Here is a 26,580-nt window from a genome sequence, read left to right as displayed (position 1 = left end):
GGAGGCTTCCCTAAAGGCTCCGGGGGACAAAAAATGACCCAATGGACAAACCTCCCGGTTTGTTCGTAAGTCCGTTTTTAGTCCTCTGGAGCTGTCAGGGAAGCCTCCGGAAGGCCCCTGAAAGCTCTGTAGGGCTTAAACTGGCCCTACAAGCAAACTGGAAGTCCATTCCCGTACTTCTGGTTTGCCCATAGGGCCAGTTTTTTGCACTCTGAAGGCTTCAGGGAAGTTCCTGAATCTTCCGGAAGGCCTTCGGGGGGGGGGGAGGCTGTTTTCACCCTCCCCAGGCTCCTATAAAACACATGCAAAAATGGGGGGAGTGGCTGTCATGCATGCATGTGTGCTAGGGGGCGTCACACATTGCATTATCGGTGCGGCATGCCCGTGCATGACCCCCCCCCCTGCGCTCCCACCGCTTATGGCACACGAGCCAAAAAAGATTTGCCTGCAGCCTGAAACAGCTGATGATTGGGAGGCCCCTGCTGAAATTGAAAGTGAAACTTGCTGTTTGCTGCATGAGGCAAATTGCTGGGAGACAGAGGCAGATTTTTTTTTTCTTGTGCTAATCAGGCTGTTTGCTATTTGCTGCAAGGAGGTAAGTAAATAACTATAAATGCCTATAGAATGTTCAAATTATTAGACTTATTTTTTAAAGACAGCTTTATTATTGTTCTAGACAACCTAACAAAATGAAGAAGCTTTTTAAAATAAATGCTTGATCTGAAGAGGTCCAATTCTATTGTATCTTCTTTTAAATAGCAGAGAATAACTATACTTCCAGAAAGTCACATCAATTTTAACAGCATCTGTACAAATATAGTCTGAAATGTAACACCACAAACAGTGTATATCAACTGTGCTGTTTGTTGCAAGGAGGCAAATTGCTGAGAGACAGAGGCAGATTTTTTCCCCTTGTTTACCTCCCCAAATGCTAGGTGCGTCTTATACTTCGGAGCATCTTATACTCTGAAAAATACGGTATATAACTACCCAACTCACAAACATGTGACTGGGAGATTTACAGCATAACAGTTCAAAACTCCATATCAATCTATAACATGGCTGTCAAACTCACAGCGTCATGTTGCTGTCATGTGACATTTTGCAACATTTCCCCCTTTCATGGAGCTGGAGTGGGCCTGGCCTGCGTGTGACACATCCATCCCATGGGCTGCCAGTTTGATACCCCTGATCTATAAATGAATGAATAAACCGATAAACCCAAGGAAGTAGGAGAACATCTCTTGAGCCAAGGTGGCGCAGTGGTTAAATGCAGCACTGCAGGCTACTGCTAGATCAGCAGTTCAGCGGTTCAAATCTCACCGGCTCAGGGTTGACTCAGCCTTCTATCCTTCCGAGGTGGGTAAAATGAGGACCCAGATTGTTGGGGGCAATATGCTGACTCTCTGTAAACCGCTTAGAGAGGGCTGAAAGCCCTATGAAGCGGTATATAAGTCTACTGCTATTGCTATTGCTTTAATCTCATACAGCTACCTTATATGTTGCCCCTGGGATCCCGAAAGCTGGTGAGAAGACCTTCTGAAAGAATAATGTTCCAGATGGCAGGGTCCACAGCAGAGAAGATGTACCACCACTTGGATCCTCTTAAAGGCAGTTTTTTGGGGAGATGGGGCCCTCAGAATCCCCTAGCTATGCTGGCTGAGGGATTCTGGGAGTTGAAGTCCACAGGACTTAAAGCTGCCAAGGTTGAAAAACACTGCTATAGAAGGACATGCACAAAATAATGTTGATCCACAATGGAACAAACCAAACCCTCTGATAATTTTCCTGATCTTCTGTAAGCAAGGAAATATCTGATTCTGGCAATATATCACAGACAGACCAGCCTGGATAGGTTTTCCCTCTTTTGTATGACACTGAATATTTCCCTCCATTGTTCATCTTCTGCTGGCAACTGTCTGATAAATGCGGATGCAAAAAAGAAACACATTGCCAAAAGCTGGTCCTTGCTTACTGTCCTCTGAAGGATCCATGAAGGTGTTCTTCTCCAGCTGCTTAAAGCAAAAGTGGCCAGCCTTTGGACCCATGTGCAGATCCCCCTGTGCTTTGATGTTGTCCCTGGAATTGCCCATATTCAGTAATGGAGAAACACTTGGTTTATCTGATTTCTTTACCACTAAAGGGTGGGATTAGTGACAGAGAAGCAAGTGAGGAGCCACAGAAAACAAAGTAATGATTGTGACATCATTGGGTTGAGGCTGAATTAGAGAAAGTTGTTTATAAAAAAACAACCTAGCTTTTCAGCTGCATAAATCTACGCTGAAAGAATTTATGCCCATTTAGTCTTAAAGGGGCGCAGTGGCTCAGTGGCTAAGTTGCTGAGCTTGTCAATCAGAAGGTCAGCAGTTCAGCGGTTCAAATCCCTAGTGCTGCGTAACAGAGTGAGCTCCTGTTACTTGTCCCAGTTTCTGCCAACCTAGCCATTCAAAAGCATGTAAAATTGCAAGTAGAAAAATAGGAACCATCTTTGGTAGAAAGGTAACAGTGTTCCGTGTGCCTTCGGCATTTAGTTATGCCGGCCACATGACCACGGAAAGGTCTTTGGACAGCGCTGGCTCTTCGGCTTTGAAACAGAGATGAACACCGCCCCCTAGAGTCGGGAATGACTAGCACATATGTGTGAGGGAAACCTTTACCTTTAGTCTTAAATTCAAGGACTGGCGGATAGAGAAATAATCTCAAATGATACTAGGAAACTGGTATCTGTGTTTTTGCAGAGATAGCCAGTATGTTTTTCCCAATATCTCAGACAGAATATCTTCCCAATCAACCAGATCCCCAATGGATACATGGATCTTGTGTTTTGCTACAATAATTTGCTGGAAGCGTACAGAGAATAGGGCTGTGCATACTTCAGAGTGGATTGGAACAAGTGCTTCAGACCTCATCTTCTTTTACTAAAATAGCCCAGATGCTTTCCGACTTCTGCACAATCCTGCGGAAAAATAACAATTCCTTTGATAGGAATATTGCATTAAGTTTAATAAATTAACTTGTTAAATAAATGGCATCAGAGACAGCCCCAGGATTGGAAGTTTTTTTAAAATAAACATGACATAAGATCTCCCCCTTTCCTATGCAGCTGTGCTTGAAACATCATGATTTTATAATTCTCCAGAGAAATTAATCTAGTCTACCGAATACAAAGAAAAATTTTTCCACGTCATTTCCGAGAGGCTTTCATGATGCTTTGGAAATAACCAGCAGAGTATTTGGAAAGGTCTTTGTTTAAAACCTGAAGTGGTTTGTCTGACTAGTTCTTCGTTTGAAAGAACAGGTTGCACAAGTCTGTTCAGAAAATGTTCCCTTCTTTCTGCTGCTGCTTTTCCAATTCTTAAAAGATCAGGAACTGAAACAGTCAATAATGACTCAGAGGCAACAGCTGTGCTTTAAAAATAGTCTATAAATGACAATACCTCACAATACCTAGCACCAGTGGTGGTTCCTACCAGTTCGGCCCGGTTCTGCTGAACCGGTGGTGGTTTGGTGGCATGAGTCGCTGGAAGCAACAGTGACGCAGGCCTGCCACACCCCCGAACCAGTTCTCCCGGTGGCGCCATAGGTACCGCCATCTTTTTTTTTGCTTCTGTGCATGTACAAAGCAATTTTTATTGCATTGTGCATGCGCACACATCAACTGCGCGTGTGCGGTGTGCCCACAAGCAAACCAGCAGTAGTGACTGCCAGAACCCACCCCCGCCTAGTACAGTGGAAAACATGGAGATTCAGTGCTCCATTAATGTAGTTTATTTTATTATCTTTTATTTATATCACTCCTTTATTGTTTTTTTAATAAATAACTCAAGATGGAAAAGATATCTAATACTCTTCCTCTCTCTGTTTTATATGTAAAAAAGGCACTGTATCAAAGGGAAAAATGTTGGTGCTTTGTCCTCATCCCTAAATAAAATGGTTGTAATAGTAATAAAGTCACATTCGCAAAGGAAGATACCAGATGAGTGTACAAAATGAAAATTAACTTTTGTAATTAATTCCATCTTTCCGGTTCAGTGAGTGTGAGAGCCAGAAATTTTAGAACTATGTAAGAAAATTCAGGTAAAAGATAGCATCACTTTAACTCTTAAGTGAAAACCCTACTCATCTAAACTTTGCATCCAAGCCGAGAAATGTGAGCAGAATACAATACTAGTTGGAAATGTTATTTTTGGACACCATTGTATTTATTTTTTTAGCATAAAGATAATTTTCTCCATCATACTTTCTAAACAAATGTGGGGGGGGAGGGGGGAAGTCTCTGTAAATGTAATTATCTAAATTACAAAAATGCCAAGACAAAGCTTTTGCACAGCATAGGATTTGTTAATACTTCTTTACTTTTTTTAGCTGCATAAATCTATCCTCAAGGCGTTTATGCTCATTTAGTCTTAAATTCAAGGACTGGTGGATAGAAAGAAAAATAATGTCAAATGATAATAGGGAACTGGATTTTTTATTTTTTTTGCACAGATAGCTTCTTCTTAGTCATATGAAAAGGGCAGTTGGATGGTGAATAAATAGAATTTTATTTGGTTAATGGGGTTATGTGAAAGCTGTCCCTGTTTCCACCACAGAGATATCTTCCAGGACCATGTCTTTGTATTTACTTTATTGATTGCAGCATATGTTTTGAAATATGACTTGGGTTTTTTAAAAAACACACATTGGGATATATAGTCTCTGAATTTGCCTTTATTCCCCAGTCAGAAAAAGCAGTTTCTGTAAGGGTGATAAAAAATGAATAGAGTGATGGAGGGAAAACATGCATGCAGTTCTCCTTTCCCTATCCTGTCTATTTTTAACAAATAGGTATAGAATTCTGAATCCACATCTACTTTTTCATGTTGCTGCAATTCCTCTTATTCAGGGTAATAGGTTGAAAAGTATATAGTAGTAACATTACAGAAGGTCTTAATTCAAAAGAGTAAGAGACAGAAAAATAATTCACACTAAATCAAAGCCAGTTCAAGTCCTAATTGAAGGCCCAAAGAGTGAAGACAAAAGAGGTTTGGGCAAAAAAGTAGAGTAGTACACTATGAAGGTCTGTCAGGTAGCCATTGTCCAGGTGTCCCTAGCAATAAGGAGGAACCAAAGGAGGAATCAAGGCAAATGGTATTATGTGATCCACTAGGAAATTATATTGGTGTAACACTGCTGCTGGTACAGGAGAAAGAAAGAAAATTAATTTTCCTTTAAAAAAATAGAATGTAAGTTGTAATGTATTGTTAACTAGTGTTTGCTGTCAAGAATTTGGATAGGATACTAATCTAAACTGAACTTTCCTTACTGTTTAAGAAAATATATCAACATCAAGAATATATCTCAATTTTTTTTTGTTCATGCCAAGGCATTAGATATTTTTTCAGCCTATTTTGAAAGTATTTATTGTCTAGGCTTTAGGAATTCTTAGAGGTTTTACTATTGCAAGGTATTTTTAGTTTTAAAATTACTATTTGCATTTTATTCTTTCTATAATGGTCTATCACCATAATAAAAATTCAATTTGATGTGACTGTTATGAGTTAAGTGCAAACAAGTTAGTTTCTAAAGAGTTAAAAGAATCCAAATTCAGGATCAGATTGACAACAGCAACACACACCCTTGTTTTTTCCCCAAATAACTTTATTAAACATTATAAATGAAGAGAATAAAAATCAATGAAATCAACAAAAGCTACAAATAACATTTATAGAAAGAATTGGGGTAAAACAGAAAAAAGGGAGAAGGGGGAAAAAAAGTAACTTCCCCCTTTATTCCAGAAGGTAAAATAATTTTAATAGTTTATTGCTGTCTCTAAATAAATGAATTCTCCCCAGTATTCGTCTCTTAGATAAGGAAAGCAAGGTCCAACAGCTACATCAATCATTCTCTGTCAGCAAAAGACTACTAAGAGTAACCAAATTCACTATTTTTTTTCTTTTAAGCCTGGTTGAAAAAACCAAAAATAAATTTAATTTAAAAATTAAGATTATTCTTAAACCTGTTAAAAATGTCTCAGAAGCACTTTTCCACTCATCTGCATTTCAAAGCAAAAATCCTTCAGAAGGTTAATGGATTTCTTTTTATCAATGTAAAATTTATCCATGTGTTTGTCACTTTTAAAAAAGCCCTTCTAAATCTTAGCAGAGCTGTTTTAAATATTCAGAAGAGAAAAAAACCCCTCCAAATCAATTTCCTGATTTAATATTTGTTCATCTTCTTTAGGGAATGAGTCATCCCCTCAGATTTATTTGTATTATATTTAAATTTCCCTTCAAATTAATTTCAGGGGTATTCATTCTAGCATATTTATTGCTTACAACTTTATTAGAAAAACTTTGTTCTGACAATGTTAGCAAGCCTGTTTATCCATTCTGTTGAAAAACCTCACTGAAAGATATTCAAGGGTTTATCGTAAGGATTTCTACTCTATTTTCTTTATCTTTGGGATCGAGGTTTTCTTATCATAAAATAAAGGGAAATAATATATAGTAATAGTGAGAGAGGTCTTGGAATCATAGTGGACAACCATTTAAATATGAGCCAGCGGTGTGCAGCACCTGCCAAAAAAGCCAGCACAATTCTAAGCTGCATAAACAGAGGGATAGAATCAAGATCACGTGAAGTGTTAATACCACTTTATAATGCCTTGGTAAGGCCACACTTGGAATACTGCCTTCAGTTTTGGTCGCCACGATGTAGAAAAGATGTGGAGACTCTAGAAAGAGTGCACAGAAGAACAACAAAGATGATTAGGGGACTGGAGACTAAAACATATGAAGAACGGTTGCAGGAACTGGGTATGTTTAGTTTAAGAGAAAGAAGGACTAGGGGAGACATGATAGCAGTGTTCCAATATCTCAGGGGTTGCCACAAAGAAGAGGGAGTCAAACTATTCTCCAAAGCACCCGAGGGCAGAACAAGAAGCAATGGGTGGAAACTAATCAAGGAGAGAAGTGACTTACAACTGAGGAGAAATTTCCTGACAGTTAGAACAATCAAGCAGTGGAACAGCTTGCCTCCAGAAGTTGTGAAAGCCCCAATAATGGAAGTCTTTAAGAAGATATTGGATAGCCATCTGTCTGAAATAGTATAGAGTTTCCTGCCTAGGCAGGGGGTTGGACTAGAAGACCTGCAAGGTCCCTTCCAACTCTGCTATTGTATTGTATTGTATTCTCTATTTTCCCCTGAGAAAATATTTTCTAAATAATTCTAATTAAAATATATAAATAACTAATAAGTAAAATATATAATAACTAAATAACTATAATTCTAAATCCCTCTGGCCCCTATTCCATAATTAACTTTCCAAAAACTATACAATCCATACTGTTTTGCTGCATAATCCACACAAAAAATCAAATATTTTAAAATGTTTTCAAAACAAATGTATACCAGCATCTTTGAAGGAGGTGGAAACTCACCAGATGTATACAGTAAACTTTTTGCCAGTACAAAGACGCAATCTCCCCAATATGCAAAAAAAGCAAAACAATCCAAAAAAGGTAATTTACGATATAAATCAATCTTAAAATTTGTAAAGGATGCTTTGGGAATGTGAGCTTGATGTAATCCCAAACTCAGCCACTTCAGTCATAAACTGACCGCAAAAACAGTAGTTTTCCCTGCCTACTCAAGACTAATGCCTGTCCGAAGTCAAGTGGATGATCTTGACAATATCTTCTTTGATCTGGAAAAGCACCAACTTGGATCCATCATTCAGGGGCAATTCCCCTGACAAAAGCTCTCTTGCAGGCCAGTGAAAATGTGGTACAATGTAGTTGTATTCCCAGGAAGAAGAAGTTAGATTTCAGAGGACCAAGAAGGTAGCAAAACTTAGATAATTTGGTTGGGAGAGAATTAAGATCATTCTTCCCTAGCATTTCTCAGAGTATATCTTTCATGATGCAAATACAGGTAGTCCTCGACTTACAACCATAATTGAGCCTAAAATTTCTGGTGCTAAGTGAGGCAGCTATTAAAGGAATTTTGCTCAATTTTACAACTTTTCTTGTCACAGTTGTTAAGTGAATCACTGTAGTTGTTTAGTTAGTAACACGATTGTTAAGTAAATCTGGCTTCCTTATTGATTTTGCTTGTCAGAAGGCCAGAAAAGGGGATTATATGACCCCGGAACACAGCAAACCACCAGAAATTTGAATCAGTTGCCAAGTGTCTGAATTTTGATCACATACCTATGGGGATGGTGCAATGGTCATGTGTGAAAAACGGTCATATGTCGCTTTTTTCAGTGCTATTGTAAGTTTAAACAGGCATGAAATGAATGATTGTAAGTCAAGGATTATCTGTAGATACTTGGGTGTGTCCAATCACACTTGGCCATTTAGTTTGGAAATATTTCTATCTATAGGTGAGGAAAAATAAAGGAAATTTCTCAGAAGTAACTCTCCTCTCCATGTCTTTCTTGATTTTGGGGGTCTGACCGAAAGCCACCAAGGCATCAGCTTACTATGGTTTTTACAGGAAACACATTTGCTTGTTGGTCTCATATAAGTCAAGGCCATGAAGTTCCACCACAGTCTTTGTAAATAGTGGTTTCTATTTTAGATATCTACAAAATTCACTCATCTCTTCGTGTATATATTGGGGTGGCTGCTGAGGGTTCGCAGGGGTTCGGGAGAATCTCTAGCTAAGATTTTATGCAGTTTGGAGAACCCCCAAATTCTACACTTGGCTAGCCCCACCCACCCCTCCCCCAAATGCCAACACGGCCTGTTTTTGAGGCAAGTAAGTGCAAGGTGCGCATGGAGGCTTGGGGAGGGCGAAAAATGGGCCTGCTGGATGTTCAGGAAGGCCAGAAACGGGCCTGTTTCTGGATTTCAGAGGGCCCCCAGAGCCTGGGCAGGCTATTTTTGCCCTGCCGGAGGCTTGAGGAAAGCCTCCGGAGCCTGGGGTGGGCAAAAATGTCCCCCCGCTGTGGTGCAGGAGGCCGATTAGGCCACGTCCACCTTAGCCAGGCCTAACCAGCAACCGGGCAGAGGACCCCTTGCTAAATTTTTTGAAGCCCACCCCTCTATATATACTAATGTGAATTTTCCAAACTGTTGGTGGAATTTCCAACTTGCTTGGATACATGTGACATAATCGAGACCTGTCAGAAACATTCAATAGTAGAGAAATTCTCTCTTGTTTGCAAGTGATCCATAATGTGGAAAGTTGTTATGAGAAGACTGTTTTCAATGTGGTAGTTGTTAAGATGTAATTTTGTAATTGTCAGTTGTGAAAGATCAGATCCACACATGAAGGTTAAATTAAAGTGATTTATTGCTACTCACACCTGTGCACAGGAATATTCTCAACTAACAGAAGGAAGCTAAGCCCAATCCCTCTTGAATTCTGTTGACCCTTACCTAACTATCATCAACTAAGTTAGTTAAGAATAGTTAGGTAAAGGTCAACAGAATTCAAGAGGGATTGGCCTTAGCTCCGTTGTGGCTATGTGGAGAATCTAGGCTGATCCCTCTTTGAACTCCCATCCCCCCCCCAAGTTCTGTCATTCCTTCCAATAGGACTCAATAGGTGGACAAAAAAAAAATGCCCAATCCAGTCTAGTCGTGTGGCTGACCATGCGACAAATTGTAATAATAATACAGAATTTCAGATATCCTGTTACATATCTATTGTGGAAGGACAATTTTGTTTGTAGAATAATCCCTTTTCTGCTTATGTGTCCTCTGATCCTATTTGTGCATATTTGGAACTGGATCCTGATGGATTTCAGTAAAGCTTTTAACTACAAAATTTCAGCTTGTGTTGTTTAATATTGCAATTTTACTGGAATATTACAGGGAGCATTAATAGCAGCACTTTTGGATAGAATGGCACTATTTGATACAACCTAGAGAAAAGATATGCCTGCACTTGTTGATTTGTCTCTTGAAAGGAAGTTTAAACAGTAAAAAAAATAATTAGTTTTCCTCCTATTCTGACTTTGACCTGAAAGATCTCTCAACTAATTAAGACGAAAAGCTTTACATATGGAAGGAGGAACTCATTTGTACTAATAAGTTTAGAACCAGAGTTTCACATTCTAATCACCTGGACATATCTTTGTTATCAGTTAAGAAAACAATCTCTTCACTAGTTCACAGAGAGGCCATGAGCAACAGATTGAGAAAATTGCTTCTTTAGGAACCTAGGAGATAAATTGAATTCAAAAAGAAATAAACAATCCACTCTGAATTTCATGAAGAATCCTCATGAAGTGACATACCTACGTATATCTCCTTAAAATTTGGCAATTTTTTTTAAAAAAACCCTCTCTTTGGAATTTGGGGAGCTTGTAACTATTTTAGGAGGTGCCTTATTGGTCTACAAGTGCCAACACTTGCTCTTCACCAGAGTCTCAAACTTGATCCCATTAAGATCTGTAGGCTTTAACTCCCATAATTCCCCAGCCAGAATGGAAGTTCTGGAAGTTGAAGTCCAGAGGTGGGTTCCTACCCTATTCAGTAGAACCGGTTCATCAAATCTACCAGTTAGAAGAGGTTCCACCAGTGGACCCAGAAAGCAGGCCACACCTACAGAAGAGGTTCCAAATTTTTTTGAAACCCACCACTGGTCCTTGGATATGATTATTCTACACTATCATGCTCATATTTATAAAACTCAGTGCCTCTGTGAAAGGTAAGGATGACTACTGTGTTTGTGGTGCAATCAGAACATTGCGTGTGTTGAAGTTGTTTTAACACAAACCAAAGATGCCTTTTAAAAAACAATTTTACATCATATTCTTATGCATGCCAATGCTGTGTGTGAGGTAATTTAAGATGGTTCTGACAAGTGTTGTCGGCATCTTCATATCCGATCACATGGGCGGCAAGCCACTCCCACCAGTCACATGGGTGGCAAGCCACTCCCACAAAGGAGGCCACACCCACAGAGTAGGTTCGAACAATTTTTGAAACCCACCACTGAAGTCTATACATCTTTAACTAGCTAAGGTTGGGAGACCCTGCTCTGTACTATTGCATTTCTCTTAACACTTCTCAATAATTCCCTACACTTTTTTCTGTTTAATTATTTTCTTCTTCTGAGAAAATGTCCAGTTTAATTCTTTGTATCATATGAGTATCCAACATTTTGGCTTGCCTCGACTGCATTGAGTGGAGAGCAGTCTTGAGCAGTATATAAATATATATCATATAGTTAATTTACTGTATGTATGTATGTATGTATGTATGTATGTATGTTGTGTGTGTATGTGTGTGTGTATATACATATCACATAATATTAGAAGTTTACAATCTTGTGGGGCCATATTACTAGCTCTCCAGGGCTGCATGCAGTTTATGGGTCACAGATTGGACATACCAGTTGTATAATATTGATTAGAACACATTTAAATGTTACAAATTTGCATTTTCTATTTGGATGTTGGACAAAGTTCTAATAGTTTTCAGTTGCTATTATTAATTACTAATTAACAATTTTCCTAAAATGATTTGGTAGGCTTAGATGTCAGACATTAATCTTTAATTTAGTGAATAAAATTTAAACTTCAAAGGTTTGGTGACATCCATGCAAGGATTCTTCTTGTTTCTGTAGTGCTGTGTCTGTAAAAGTTGGTTGTACGACTGTTAAGGCTTCCAGCAACTGTTGTGTAAATAATTCATAGCTGCAGATTCCACCTTTATCAAAGAGAAACCCTGCTTATCTCCAGGGTGCTGAGAGGCTATGAAAAAAACAACAACTCAGAAAGTCTCTGCCCAAGTGTATCCTAAAATATATTACTTATAAATTGAAAATGATTTGGTAGAATCCCTGTATCACCACAGCTTATATCTTCCCTAAAAGAATTTGGGGGAAAAAAAATCTTTCAGCTCAGGTACTTACCAGTGGTCTGATTCATGTGGTGGATGAAACATTCTCTAGCTTGTTATTTTCAGGCTATAAAGTTTCTGAATGGTATCATTTTAGTTGTAAAAAGATAAAGGATTCCTTGTCAGTCATATCTGACTCTTGGGCACAGTGTTCATCTCCAATTTCTTGGCTGAGGGAACCAGCTTTGTTTGAAGACAATTTCCGTAGTCATGTGGCCACCATGACTGTAAGTCAAAGGTACCGATTAATTTATTTGCATTTGCGTGGTTTCAAACTGCTAGGTGGGAAGATGCTGGGGCAAATAATGAGAGCTCATCCCATTATGTGGAGCACAGGTCTCGTACCCAGGCTGTCAGCTCTCCTCCGTCTGAGAGTCTTTGATGGGTGAGCCATCATGTCCATATTTCATTGTAGTCATACTTTAGGCGTGATCTCTTGTAAATCACAGAGAGAGTTGGGTGGTTTAAAAATAAATGGATGGATGAATGGATGGATAAATAAATATGGGTAATCATCTCAACTTACGATCATTCATTTAGTGTCCATTCAAAGTTAACACTGCCATTGAAGAAAGTGACGTGTCTGTTTTTCACACGTATGACTGTTGTATCATCCCCATGGAGACATAATAAAAATTCGGTTGTTTAGTACTGTTCCCTATTTATGATGGTTGCAGTGTCCTGGGGTCATGTGATTTTGCAACATTCTGACAATGGGAAGCCCAGATCCACTTAACTAACTTAATAGCTGCAGTGATTCACTTACCAACTGTCGCAATAGAAGTCATAAAATGGGGCATAACTCACTTAACAACTGTCTTGTTTAGCAACAGAAATGGTGGGCTCAATTATGGTTGAAAGCTGAGGACTATCTGTATTCCATATAGAATAGTAATTTGGACTGATGGTAATAAATTTATAAAAAAACATTTGTAAATTTTGTTTTCTACCTTCACTTTCAGTTAAGGTTGGATTAGGTCGGAAGAAGAATTTTCGTATAGGAAATTGATCATTCTCTTTCTTCTCCCGTCTTTTTATTACATGAGTAGTTGATAAGTAATTGCAGTTTGTTTGGGAATTTTGAATGAGTACCCTTAAAAATCTGCAGATAAGAATAGATGGGCAATATTTCCATTTTAAAAGCTATATTTATATCTATCTATCTATCTATCTATCTATCTATCTATCTATCTATCTATCTATCTATCTATCTATCTATCTATCTATCTATCTTCAATTTTCATGGCCTCCCATCTCAGTCAATGATTGAGCAGTTGTATGTGAAAAAGCATTGATATAATAATAGTTTAGAAACGAAAGAGACTTCATTATGGATTCTGCACTTCTGAATCTAGAAGAGGCCTTTATTATCCACTCCTACCACCATTTAATTGATATACTTCTGTGATGTTTAACTGGTATACTCCTATGATAATTTTTGTCTATGATGAGTCAGTTATTCTCTCTCTAATTTGAGAATTTATATTTACTTATAAAGGTGGCCCAGGCTCTGGCAAAGCAACCCAGTGTGAGAAATTAGCACAAACATATGGATTCATGCATCTGTCCGTAGAAGATCTGATTCAAAATGAGACAGCATCTGGAAGGAGTAAGAACATCAGAAATATAACCGAGAGTGGTGAATTTATATCAGGGGTAAGATGTGATTCCAAAGTGAATGTAATCTCTACAATGGGTATGTGTGTGGGAGGAGAGAAGGAAGAAGGTTGATTGGATAATATAAAAACTAGGTACCATATTTTTGGAGTATAAAACGCACCTTTTTCCCTCAAAAAAGAGGGTGAAAATCTGGGTGCGTCTTATACATTGAATACAGCATTTTTTTGCCTCCCGAAACCCTGCCCCATTTGCAAAAATGGCTTTGCATAGCCTTTAGGAGGCTTCCAGAGTGCTCCTGGGGACTGGGGAGGGCAAAAATGAGTGAAAATGGACTTTTTTGCTTGTTTTTGCCCCCCCCTCCAACCCCTAGAAGCACTCTATAAACCTCCTAAAGGCTATGCATGCCCTTTTTTTGATGAAAAACGGCCCCATTTTCACAAAAGTGGGTGGTTTTTTTGCTCATTTTTGCCCTTTCCCCAGCCCTCAGGAGCACTACAAGCCTCCTAAAGTCTATGCATGCCCTTTTTTTGACAAAAAAATGAGCCCATTTTCACGAAAAATGGGCCATTTTTGGGAGGTCTGCAGAGTGCAAAAACTTTTTTTTTTTAATTTGCCTCTTCAAACTCTTGGTGCGTCTTATACTCCGGTGCATCTTATACTCTGAAAAATACGGTAGGTTCTTTCTCCAGAAATTTGTTTGAAGAGCAATATGTATTAACTCAAAATACCTGTTGTGTTTTAAAGAAAGCAAGGTAGCAAGTGAAGCCCAACAACATAGACATCTTTGCTGCTCTCATTGAGACATTTTTTAAAAGACTCCTTCAATTGAATATATTTGCAAGAGATATGCTTAGTAATGTGCTCCAGTACTTAAAATAATTAGCTCTCAAGGGAGCACTGCCTCCCCCCCCCTCCATTTTCTAGCGTTTTCCTAGTTGTAAAGTTTCTAGGTTAAGAGTCAGTAATGATAGGAATTTTGGAGCGCCTTCAATAGGTAAATATGGTAAAATGGTACATGCACATGAGTGCACAAGATACTTGGAATAAGAACATATTAGGTTATGTCTCATTCTAAGGCACTTCAGCTTTCAGACCAGATGTTAAACCAAACTACTTTGCATTCTTCAATTAAGGATATTGTCACGGAGCTCTTAAAAGAAGCTATACTTGCCAATATGGAAAACTCCAAAGGATTCTTGATTGATGGCTATCCCCAAGAGATTCAACATGGAGAACTGTTTGAGAATGAGGTGAGCAATCATATCATGCAAAAGGAAGAACTGAGCAGTTGCTTTAATGCAAGATGTCCTTTCCTTCTTCAGGGAACCCTAAAAATGTTTGTTTGAAATCTTGAATCTATTGCCAAGTAATGTCAGCAAGACTGAATCAGACGGATAATCTCCCTCATTATAAGACATTTTCCTGCTCTAATTCTGTTTGCTCCTGTCCAGTGTTGTCTACTGAAAGTCTGACTTTTTCCATGAACTTCATAATCAACAAATATTACTTAGTTAGATTGTTGTCAACTTGCAGGACATAAAAAGCTGCATTTGCTGCATTTCTGCATTTGATGCAATATGTGGAAAGGTGAAGTGCACTTGAACTATACAAAGAACGAGTTTAAAAATGCCCCTAATGCAGAAACAATTTTAAAATGCAACATAATTTCCACACGTTATCTGTTGTCTTAGAAACATCAGAAGTGCCAAAGTTACTGGGTGAAAATGACATCTCTAATTTGCACACACTTTCAGTAACTGCACTTTCAGATTGCTTATTAAAATATTGGCATATTACTCTTCCCTATAAAAGGGTGTATGAGATGTTCTGGAGTGATAATTGCTAGGAGGGATGGAATAGAGAGCATATTTCTAATTCCCTCTGAATAAATGATAGCATGAGAGCAATTAATAAGTTGGAACAGCATCACTATTTCAGCTTATATTATCCCCGCAGGACACCCAAAACAACTAGGTTGAACAATGGGATCTAAGTCTAACAAACAAACAATGTGATCATAACAAGAGCTAAAGTATTTGGAAGTGAAACGGCCTAGGTGGAAAGGGAAGGTTTTTTCCCATTTCTTAATGGCAGAAGGATGTGGGCTAAATGTGACTTCTGAGCACAACTTTCAGTGACTCAGGAACATCATAGGGTTAGGAGTAGGGTTAAGGTTGGGTTGGGTTAGGCTCCTCCCTCATTTACCTAAGGAATCAATGTCTGTGATTGTAACAAGTGGAATAGGTAGTTCCTCAAATCCTGAGCCATTTAGGGTTTTAAATGGTAATATCAATACTTTCAATTGAGCAGTAAGTAACAAGTGTAAATTGTCAATACTGACATGATCCCTTCACTTTATTAGCAGCCTAGCTGCAGTACTTTGCCCTAATCAAGGACTCCAAGCACTCTTCATGGATAGACCCATACGAAGTGCATCATAGTAATATGGATAACCCTTGTGATATCTGATGAATTCAGAAACAGTTACAGATGACACTCTAAGCATAGTTTTGCAAAGTGCATTTCTTATCAGGATAATCAACTGAATCCAGAAACAGCTAGTGGTCAAGGAAGAGTTCCATTCTGTGAATTTGCCCTTTAAAGGAAATGCAATTCCATTTAGATTGAACCCTAATACTAAACCCTAATTTCCTACTGATTTAACAGCACATTTGCCTTGTCTTTCATTTGTTTAAATATGATGTTTTCTAAAGTGTGTGTGTGTCTGTTTGTATGTGTGCAGTATATGCATATGTATGTATGCATGTGTGTGTGTGTGTGTGTGTGTGTATGTACGTAGCAAAGCAATTTCATTTTAAATAAAAATCTATGCATTGATTTCATACTGGTTGGTGTTCATGCATCCTGCCAAGCCATGGTTTATTTAAGCATTTTTTATTAATAAGCAACAGTTGGCTGAGTTTGCAGAAAATGCTAGGTCAAAAATAAATTATATTTAGATTACCACAGATTATAAATAAAGATCATTCATCAAACCTATTGTTGGATTGGGTAATGGATAGGCAGACACAGGCTTAACAGTAACCACAGCTCTTTATTAAGTACAACAAGTGAGAACAATCCAGCGAAGGTTGAATCTCACAGCAGCCCTTTTATAGGGAGCTGTCAGACCCGTCGACCAATAGGATTAAACCTCTGTTCTCGCTGGAACAGAGGACCTTGGTGGAAATCACTGTAGTTAGAACTAATATCTAAAACCCCTCCCCTCTTGGATGGAACAATCCTACTTGTAATGTAGTCATGCAGGTAGGCGGGCTTTTGGGTAGCTCTGCCTGACCTGCGCAGTTCAGTAGGAGGGGTTTCCTTGGACAGGTCGGATGGACCTGTTTGCTCCACAGCTCTGTTTGGTGGAAGCTCCTAGAACCTTTCACAGGCCGCGGCTGGAGCTTTTAGAGCTGGTTCGCTCGGAGCCCGCTGCGGAGCTACAACAAAACCAGATAAGTTTCCCGGTGCCCTCGGGCTTGAGCTGGCCGTGGAAGAAGTGAGTGTTTGCTCCTTTTGGGTAGGGCTTTGGCTAACTTGTGCAGGAGTTACCTCTGGTTGTCTAAGAGTGGAGTTGGAGAGGTGGCCACGGAATTGGTCAATATGCCATCTCCAATTCCTACCGTCCTCGAGCTCTAAGAGGTAAGAGTGAGGGACGGTGATGCCTATCACTGTGGCAGGAATCCACAGAGCTCCCCCTGCGTAGTTGTGGGCTTATACCGAATCCCTTACGCTAAATGTCCGAATCTTGCTTGTGGAGTTTGGGGGCGATGAGGCAGAATAATTAGGGTGTAGTTGGTCTAAGTGGGATCTTAGCTGGCGACCCATGAAAAGCTCGGAAGGGCTTCTCCCTGTTGTTGCATGGGTGTGATGTGCTGAATTAACAAATAGTGGTCAACCCGTATTTGCCAATCTCCCGGGCCCATCCTAGAGAGGGCCTCTTTTGCAAATCTCACCATTCTCTCTGCCTGATCATTGGAGGCCGGATGGAATGGCGCGACCAGGGCATGCCTGATTCCCTGAGCTGCTAGGAAGGTCTCAAATTGCATGGCCGTGAATTGGGGCCCGTTGTCAGAGACCAAGACGTTGGGCAGGGCGTGCGTGGAGAAAAGTCTCTGTAGCACCTTGATGACCGCTTCTACCATAGTGGAGGTCATCAGGACTACCTCTAACCATTTCGAGTAGGTGTCCACAACTATGGGAAATGTCTGGCCATGAACTGGGCCAGCAAAGTCAATGTGCACCCTAGACCACGGTGCTTGAGGTCGCTCCCACTCCTTAGCGGGCATCTCTGGGGGAGCTGGTCTGGACTCCTGGCACGGTGTGCAAGTGGCCACCCATTCTTCGATCTCCCTGTCCATTATTAGGCTACCACACGTAACTCCTAGCCAAAGACTTCATCTTGACAATTCCAGGATGCCCTACATGTAAAGCCTCTAATACTGCAATGTGCAGTTTGGGTGGAACAACGACCCGGTCCCCCCACAGTAAACAGCCATTTACAACCGATAACTCATCACGTTTGGCAAAATACATTTTAAAATCAACCCCAACAGGCCCCTTGGGCACCCCCTCCACACCCAGTTCAAAATTTGCTTGATAGTAGAGTCCTTGGCAGAGTGACGGGTAACGTCACTGGATGAGACAGGCCCAGTCTCAAGTCAGTCAATGAGGAGGACTGGCATCTCGGGGGTGGAGTCAGTGAGAAGTTCAGGCAGCAGGCAGCGGCTCAATGCGTCAGTGTGCCCCAAAGTGAAGTCTGGTCGGTGGATGAGGCGGTAGGAGTAGGCAGCTAGGAAGATGGTCCACCTGGTGATCCGCGTTGAAAGTGACATTGGGGTAGGTCAGCCCCCAGCCAGCGTGTGGTCCCAGCCATATAGATACTTGTGGAACCTCTTTATTCCGGCCACTGCAGCCAAAGCCTCACAGCTTTGCTGTAGTTCTGCTCAGTGGCGGACAAAGTCCTGGAGTAAAATGCAATAGGGGCTTCAGTTCTGTTGGGCATGCGGTGGCTGAGGACAGTGCCGATGTTGAAGGGGAAAGCGTCACAGGTCAGCATTACCTGCAGGGTCTGGCTGTATTTAAGTAGGAAGGAGTCCACCAGCAGGAGTCGTTTTACCGCAGCAAATGCGGCAGCCTCGGCTCTGCCCCAGGACTACTTCACGTTCTTAGCCAGGAGACAGTGTAAGGGCTCAGCAATGGTGGCTTTGTGTTTGAGAAAGATGCTGTAAAAATTAAGGAGCCCGAGGAACGCCTGCAGCTCGGTTTGATTGCGAGGTGTGGGGGCATCCTGAATAGCTTAAATTTTTTGTTTAGTTGGGTGAATCCCAGAACCATCAATTAGGTACCCTAGGAATTCAACCTGTGGCATATTAATTTGGCATTTCTATTTTTTGAGACGGAGGCTTTTGTCTCTAATTCAAGCCAAAACTGTTCGTACTCGTTTTAAAAGTTGCGCCTCATTTGCAGCCGATACCAAGATGTTGTCAAAATAGGGGACAACTCCTGGAATCCCCTGCAAAAAACTGTTCCATGATGCTTTGGAGCAGTCTAGGGGCGATACTAACACCAAATTGCAGGAGGTGACATTTGAATGCACCCCTGTGCATCACAATGTTTTTGGCCTCTGCTGTACTGCCATTTACAGGCAATTGTTGGTATGCCTGTGCCATGTCCAATTTTGCAAAGATTTTTCCTGGGCCTAGTGAATGAAGTAGGTGCTGTACAATGGGTTCAGGGTAGGCACTTTGTTGTAGCGCTTTATTTATTGTGTACTTGTAATCCACGCAGATGCGTACAGACCCATCAGATTTGACAGGTGTCACTATAGGGGTCTCCCAGCATGCATGCTCAACCAGTTCTAGGATTCCCTGGCTCATGAGCGTGTCAATTTCCCTGTCAATTTTGGGGCGGTTTTAGGTTTTAGCCTAATAGGAGCTATGTTGGGGTCCAAACTAAAGGAAATTGGAGTCCCCACATACTTACCCAAACTGGTGCCGAAGACATCCTCGAACTCCTTAAAGAAGGCCTCAGTGCCGTCGTCTTTCAAGGCGTTGATACCAGTCACTTCTAGGCCCAGGGCTTGGAACCAATCTAGCCCTAGGAGGCTCTGCAGGTTGCCACTGACCACTGTCACTGGGAGTTTCCCACTGAACTGCTTGAAGTTCACCTGGAAGGTGCCTTGGCCCATGATGGGGACCCAGTTTCCCTGGTAATCGCGTAGGCAGATGTCAGAGATGAGTAGATGCTGCTTCTTTAGGCTAGGGATAGCCTGCTTTAGGGTAGACCATGGTATGATGGTCAGTGATGACCCGGTGTCGATATCCATCTCACATGGAGACTCCTAGATAAGGAGTGTGTCTTCAGCTTTTTTGGCCGCTTGGAGCGGACTTGGCTGATTGATGTATGCTAGGTAACTCTATTGTCGCCCTCTGAGCACTGTGGTGGCTTCTGCCAGGCCCCTGGGTTGGGCCTCTGTTGGTGGCTTGGTGCACTTCTAGGCTGCAAGGCAGTGGCAGGGAATTCGCTCCGGCACACCTTGGCAATGTGCCCTTTTGCTCGCAACGCTGGCAGGTTACATCGCGGAAACAGCAAGCCAAGGCGGGAGACACGATTTGAATTTGCGTGCCAGCTGGGCGCAGCTACTGCGCATGTGGCAGCTGTCATCTTCCTTGCCTTCTGAGCTCTTGTGCTCTGCAGCCTCGTGATGTACGCATATACTCTTTCGCACATCTTGTGGAACCCTTTGGCGCTGCAGAGTCTCAGTAGATTTGGCGGCTGATTTGGACGCCCAGGCCTCGTCCAAGGCAATCTGTAGAGTGAGGTTAGATTTAGCAAGTAACCTCCTCTGTAGGGTAATGTCCTGCACATTGCAAATTATGCGGTCCAGAATAAGCTGGTCCAGGTCTCAGAATTCGCAGTATGCCAGAATGTCCAGAGGGTGTTTTGAAACTGCCGCTCAAAAAATGACTGCTTGAAGCTGCGCTGAGCTCCGGACTGGATGCACTTGCTGGATTGCTATGCTCTTTTTGGTTCGCCTAGTTGCCTTCCAATCCCATCCTCTTCACCAATGTTGGATTGGATAATGGATAGGCACACACAGGCTTAACAGTAACCACAGCTCTTTATTAAGTACAACAAGTGAGAAAAATCCAGCGAAGGTTGAGTCTGACAGCAGCCCTTTTATAGGGAGCTGTCAGGCCCTTCGACCAATAGGATTAAACCACTGTAGTTAGAACTAATATCTAACACCTATGGAATCTACATTACTATATTTTATATCACACTGTACTGAAGTTCAGATACAATATAAGCTATTGATTTAAATAATATTTTATAACAAGACAATCACCTTGAGCTTTTAAAAAAGAACGCATTTAATTTCCATTTCTGGAAAACATTCAACTATAAGTGGATGTGTAATTTAGACAATTTCTAACATGTTTTTTTTTTAAATCTTTGCCTACTATACTTCCTTGTATAATTTTATTGCCATGACTGAGGCTTAGCTATCAAAATGTCTCTTGGGATTAAGCTTCAAACTTATTTGTTACTAAATATAAATAGACTTGCTGTGCATATAAATTTTGACATGGAATCTCAAGTGAATACAATCAAAATGGACAGATGGTCTCAAATGATTTTGTCATTTGGATCAGACAAACTGTAAATTAGGTTCAACTTAAAGAATGACATTCAAACATCTATTTTTAAAATCCCCATGGATGTTGATCCTAGTAGCTGGTTCAAATGGTTCTTTTTGTCTTGTACAGAGAAAAGCCTTAAGAAATGGAAGATTACCTTAAGTCCTCCTTAATTCTTTCCAGGCTGAATAATAATTGCCTGGATTTGTTTCTACTAATTGCCTCTAGTTATGAGGATACATTTCATAGGATATCAAAATGAGAGCAAATGGCTCTTAGCTCTCAAACTCACTGGCGACCGCTATTTTACAGGGTCTTCATGAAGAGCTTCTGTTCAGAACACTAATGGGCCATCTTCTATTCTCTCCTCTGGAGACCTTTGAACAATTCCTCTATACTCACCGTTCTTTTATTCTACACAGTGGTTGCCATTTCTGCTCATTCACAGAGACCTTTTCACTAAGCCATGCCTTAGCAGAAGCCCTTGTTGCCTTAAAGAGCCTGACTTGTTCCCAGGCACACAAAATTGAACCTTAATTCATGTGCAACCATTCTTCAAATACATGGAGATAGCCATCTTTTTAGACCAAACTGCATATTATGGACAGCCTCAAAAGATTATCTGGCAACTCCTTTTCATCTGTGGCAAGTGACTGTGGCTATACTGTATCTTCGACATAAAATCCTACTCTTGTATTTCATAAATTTAATTTGCAATTTGTGAAATACAAGAGAATGATTAAAGGTCCCATAAAACAGTTGCCTCCCCAAACTAATTCTGTGTCTAACTTCTGAAAGTTGTCAGCCAACCTGGGACTGTAATGCAATGCAAATTTTTCTGACCCTGTCACTACCACCTATTAACTGGAACTGAGAGAAGAGTTGGAAATATCATTTTTTCTGGTAGAATTCTTGCATTGCAATGAAGGATATTGGGATAATTTATTATTATTTTTCTTTCTAGCTCTCCAAGCAGTTTTTCTCTTTAGTATTGGGCATTGTCCTTATCTTTTTTTCTTTCCATTTTCTCTTCTCTTCTTTTGTTCTCCAGTTTCCACATTGCAACTATGAACTGAAAAAACAACTAAAATGTTTGCAGCGTTACAGTGTCTGGGCTTAGAGAACAAATCATTGTTTCACAATCTGAAATAACAATATAAAATTAATGATTAAATTTATTAATTAACAAAGACAAGGCAATGCCCAATACTACAGAGAAAAACTGCTTGAAGAGGTAGAAGAATAAAACAAAGCAAAACTGTCCCAACATCCTTCATTGCAATGCAAGAATTTCACCAGAAAAATGGATATTTCCAACATTGTATGTCTCCTAGCATCATTAATTAATAAAATTAATCATTAATTTTATATTGTTATTTATGATTGGGAAACAATTATTTGTTCTCTAAGCCCAGACACTGTAACGCTGCAAACATTTTAGTTGTTGTTGTTTTTTTCAGTTCATAGTTGCATTGCGGGAACTCTGGAGAAAATAGATCCATGTGTTTCAGTAAAAGAATCTCCTCACTAGGATACATCGTGTAGTTTTAATTTCTGGTGTAGTGGTGCCGCCTTGTGTTCTGTATCAACAGCAGTAAGTTCTCCTCTCCAATATCACCTTGTAGTACTTATCTTTTTTTCCCTACCTTCCACCTTTTTTTGTTTTGTTTGACTAGATAAAATTTGTGTCTCAGAAATCCATCACAGCAGTTGGTGTCCAAAATATCTGTCTGCTTTACGCAGTTTATTTGGCTTTTATGTAAAACTGTAGTTTTAACAACTACGCAGTTTTAACAAGCAAAGCAAAAGCAGGGGTAGTAACAGCATCTTATTGGTACATTTTCCTTGTCAATATCTAAGACCATCCCAGCCAGAGTAGAGGCTTCACATATCTAAAGGTTCCTGGTACTACTTGGTTCTAATAAACAGTTGAGGTAATCGGTCACTGAGATCATGGAGGCTTGTTGCGCATGTCTGAACGTAACCTTTCCTCTCTACTTACACCTGGTTCTGCTAATTAGGTGAACTCATAGTTTAAGAGGTAACCAACTACTGAGATCATGACATTTTATTGTACATGTCTTTACGTAACCCTTCCTCTATTCCTACAAATTTGGGGAGATTCAGTACATGTTTAAATTAATGATACTAAAAAGTTTTATATGCCCTTTATTTAACAAAGATATTTGTTAATAACAACATATCTGAAGACAAGTGAATGTCTCCTTATGTATAGAGACAAAATCTAGATAGGTATTTTTTTTAAACTATAACTCAAGGATCAATACAACCTCATCTGAACAATTAAACAAAGGAAGTTTATAATCCCATCCCATCAGAGCCACCAGAATCAGCCTTACAAGCAACACTTAAAAAACTTTCTCAGTTATAATTGTTGTGTGTATATGTCATTCTTGGAGGCATAACAAACCTATAAAAATGGTAGTTTCATAATGTCACTTTTAAAAGATTTCCAACATTTCCAACCTGACATTTGGGGTGACACACAATTTTTTTATGTATCCCACACTTCTGTGTAAATATTTTTTTGTGACACCTAGAGATGCATATAAATATTGTTTAATAAAATAAATACAGGATGGTAAAGCTATATTATTATCATACAATTGTATCACAGCGGCCAGTTGTTTCGCCGGATTTGGCATTGGTTACTAGTTGGGCCCCACCCAGGGGCCTAGGACGTCGTAACATATTTTCGTAATATGCGTGCAGATCCAAGCAGTGCGGCTTTTTGCATTTGACTGATGGTGATTTTGTCAATTTTTAACTGTTTTAAATGTAATTCCAGTGCTTTTGGAATAGCACCCAGTGTGCCAATTACCACTGGAATTACCACTGCTGGTTTGTGCCATAGTCGTTGAATTTCGATTTTTAAGTCCTGGTATTTTGCGATTTTTTCATGTTCCTTCTCGGCAACCCTGCTATCACCTGGTATTGTGATGTCTATGATTGTGACCTTATTTTTCTCAACCAGTGTGATGTCTGGTGTATTATGCGCCAGTATTTTGTCCGTTTGTATACGGAAATCCCACAAGATCTTGACCATCTGATTTTCGGTGACTTTTTCAGGCTGATGTTCCCACCAGTTTGTTGCTGTTTTAATATTATAATTTTTGCACAAATTCCAATGGATCATTTGTGCTACTGAATTATGCCGCAATTTATAATCAGTCTGCACGATTTTTTTACAGCAGCTGAGTATGTGATCAACAGTTTCATCAGCTTCTTTGCAAAGTCTGCATTTGGCATCATCAGAGGATTTTTCGATTTTGGCCTTAATGGTATTTGTGCGGATAGCTTATTCTTGCGCAGCCAGGAATAGTGACTCTGTTTCTTTCTTTAATGTACCTGTTGTTAACCATAACCAAGTTTGTTCACTGTCCACTTTATCTTTTATTTTTTCCAGAAATTGGCCATGCATTGCTTTGTTCTGCCAACTCTACATTTTTGATTTTATCACATCTTTTCTGTATTCTTGTTTCGTCTGTTGGGCCTTCAGTAGATTTTTGTTTTTTACTTCGATTAATAGATGTTCTTGACTTTCTTTTAAATAATCAGCCAGCGCATGTTTTTCTTCTTCAACTGTTTGCTTCACTTGTAATAATCCTCTGCCACCGGATTTTCGGGGCAGGTATAGTCTATCAGTATCACCACGTGGATGTAAACTGTACTGCATTGTCATTAGTTTCCTGGTTCCCCCCTTCACTAAACTGCACGTGGGCGTGGCCAGCACGTGATGCACTCGGCCTGTGGCCCGTGAATTTGACAGCCTTGCTGTAAAGAAAGAAAATTATACTGAACTAATTTAATTAGAAAGGGAACAGTTTAAAAAAAGTGGAAGAACTGATGCCATTTCTTTTTTCCATTTTTTCAGATTGGTGAGCCCTCTCTGGTACTCTGCATGGATTGTTCTTCTAAGACTATGAGTAGTCGCCTTTTGCAAAAAAGCCAGTGCCTTGAGGATAATATTGAAACGATCATGAAATGCATCGAAGCTTACTATAAAACAGCTGAGCCACTAATTGCATATTACGAAAACAGAATCCCACTTTTTAAGGTAGATTGCCTTGACATTCTACTTGCTCTGTCTTCTGTTTATGTGGTAACGTTTTAAGGAAATAATTCACTTGTGTCACAAATGTTCTGACATAGTAAGTCATCTCACTCAGTTTCTACTACTGAGAAGGAATATACGATATATATTTTTGAGTTGCAAGATGCATGTTAGTCTATCCATGAAAATAACCAGGGAAAATCCAGGAAAGACTAAAAATTAAACTGAATTATATTGTTTGATTGTTATGTATACATAAAATGGCCAGAAAGGGTGGGGGGGTGGAATCTAAAGACAAAACATGTCACAGATAAACTATATTCTGGTAGAGAGAAATTCCCTGAGGATGGGCTCCACCACGAGTCCAAAATCTCAGAAGACTAAACCTCTTGCAACATTATCCTGGGACGGGCATATTTGCTTCATTTGTCAGATAAATTATGTTTGACTTAGATCTTTTTCTTTAGTCAGTTCTTTCATGTTGGCAGGTCATGTTTAGGGATGACTTGATTAGTTGGCCAGTGGCCATATTTTTATTCCTCAAACATCATAAAAGAGCAGAAAGATTGTTACATTCCACTCTGCCTTCCAGTCTTGGAGTTGATGTCATAGTGGAGAAATAGGATTTATATTTGCCCCCAGGAACCTGCTTTTCAACCATCTTCCTCCCCCCCCCCCCCGAAAAAATATATGGGGGAAGTTAAAAGCAGAAAAGACCACAGTGTCTTTTGGAGTGTAGTGTAGTGCAGAAAGCAACTCTGGTCTGGGGAGCCTCTCTAGAGTTTTTTCTTGATCGTGAATCTGAGAAGGGTCAGTTAACCTCAAGTAAGTAGTTCACCTAAATGCGTGGCTGTAGGGCTGCACTGGTTGTTCAGAGCGGCTAGTTTAATTTCAAGCAAGACTTCTGGATCTTGGACATAATCAGGTTCCTTTGTCATCTGGGAAGGACCAAAATTCTCCCTTACAATTCTCTGGAATTAATACGACAGTTAGCAATAGCAGTTAAGACTTATATACCGCTTCATATGGCTTTCAGCCCTCTCTAAGCAGTTTAGAGTCAGCATATTGCCCCCAACAACAATCTGGGTCCTCATTTTACCCACCTCGGAAGGATGGAAGGCTGAGTCAACCCTAAGCCGGTGAGATTTGAACAGCCGAACTGCAGTCAGCTGAAGTAGCCTGCAGTGCTGCATTTAACCACTGCGCCACCTCGGCTCTCTCCCATAAGGTTGCAGGCCATGATGGAAAAACAAGAACTTTGCACCATGAAAAGAGAGTGTTCTTCTGGATCAGCCTGACTCATACATACTGTGAAAACTTGAAAAATGGCAGATGATTTTCCATTTCGCTAAATTTAAAAACATTGAAATTGAAAAAAAAATGTAACCACAAATTTAGC

General features: G+C 40.1%; 1 protein-coding gene across 2 annotated transcripts in view; it reads left to right on the top strand.

The window, feature by feature from the left end:
• The window catches only part of AK5 (adenylate kinase 5), a 134,361-nt gene that overhangs the window by 104,570 nt on the left and 3,211 nt on the right, over positions 1–26,580 (top strand). Inside the window, exons 11-13 of one of the 2 annotated variants that reach the window (XM_087719446.1) lie at positions 13,339–13,496; positions 14,594–14,710; positions 25,002–25,184. In XM_087719446.1, coding sequence (XP_087575572.1) covers positions 13,339–13,496; positions 14,594–14,710; positions 25,002–25,184 — 458 coding nt within the window. The remainder of the gene's footprint in view (positions 1–13,338; positions 13,497–14,593; positions 14,711–25,001; positions 25,185–26,580) is intronic. The other variant, XM_087719447.1, reaches the window with a different exon arrangement.

Source organism: Thamnophis sirtalis, unplaced genomic scaffold, assembly GCF_051295495.1.
Source record: "Thamnophis sirtalis isolate CommonGarterSnake01/CBP01778 unplaced genomic scaffold, rThaSir2_p1.2 scaffold_7, whole genome shotgun sequence".
Taxonomy (NCBI): domain Eukaryota; kingdom Metazoa; phylum Chordata; class Lepidosauria; order Squamata; family Natricidae; genus Thamnophis; species Thamnophis sirtalis.
The sequence above is the reverse complement of the archived record's forward strand: the minus strand, read 5'-3'. Positions and strand labels throughout refer to the sequence as shown.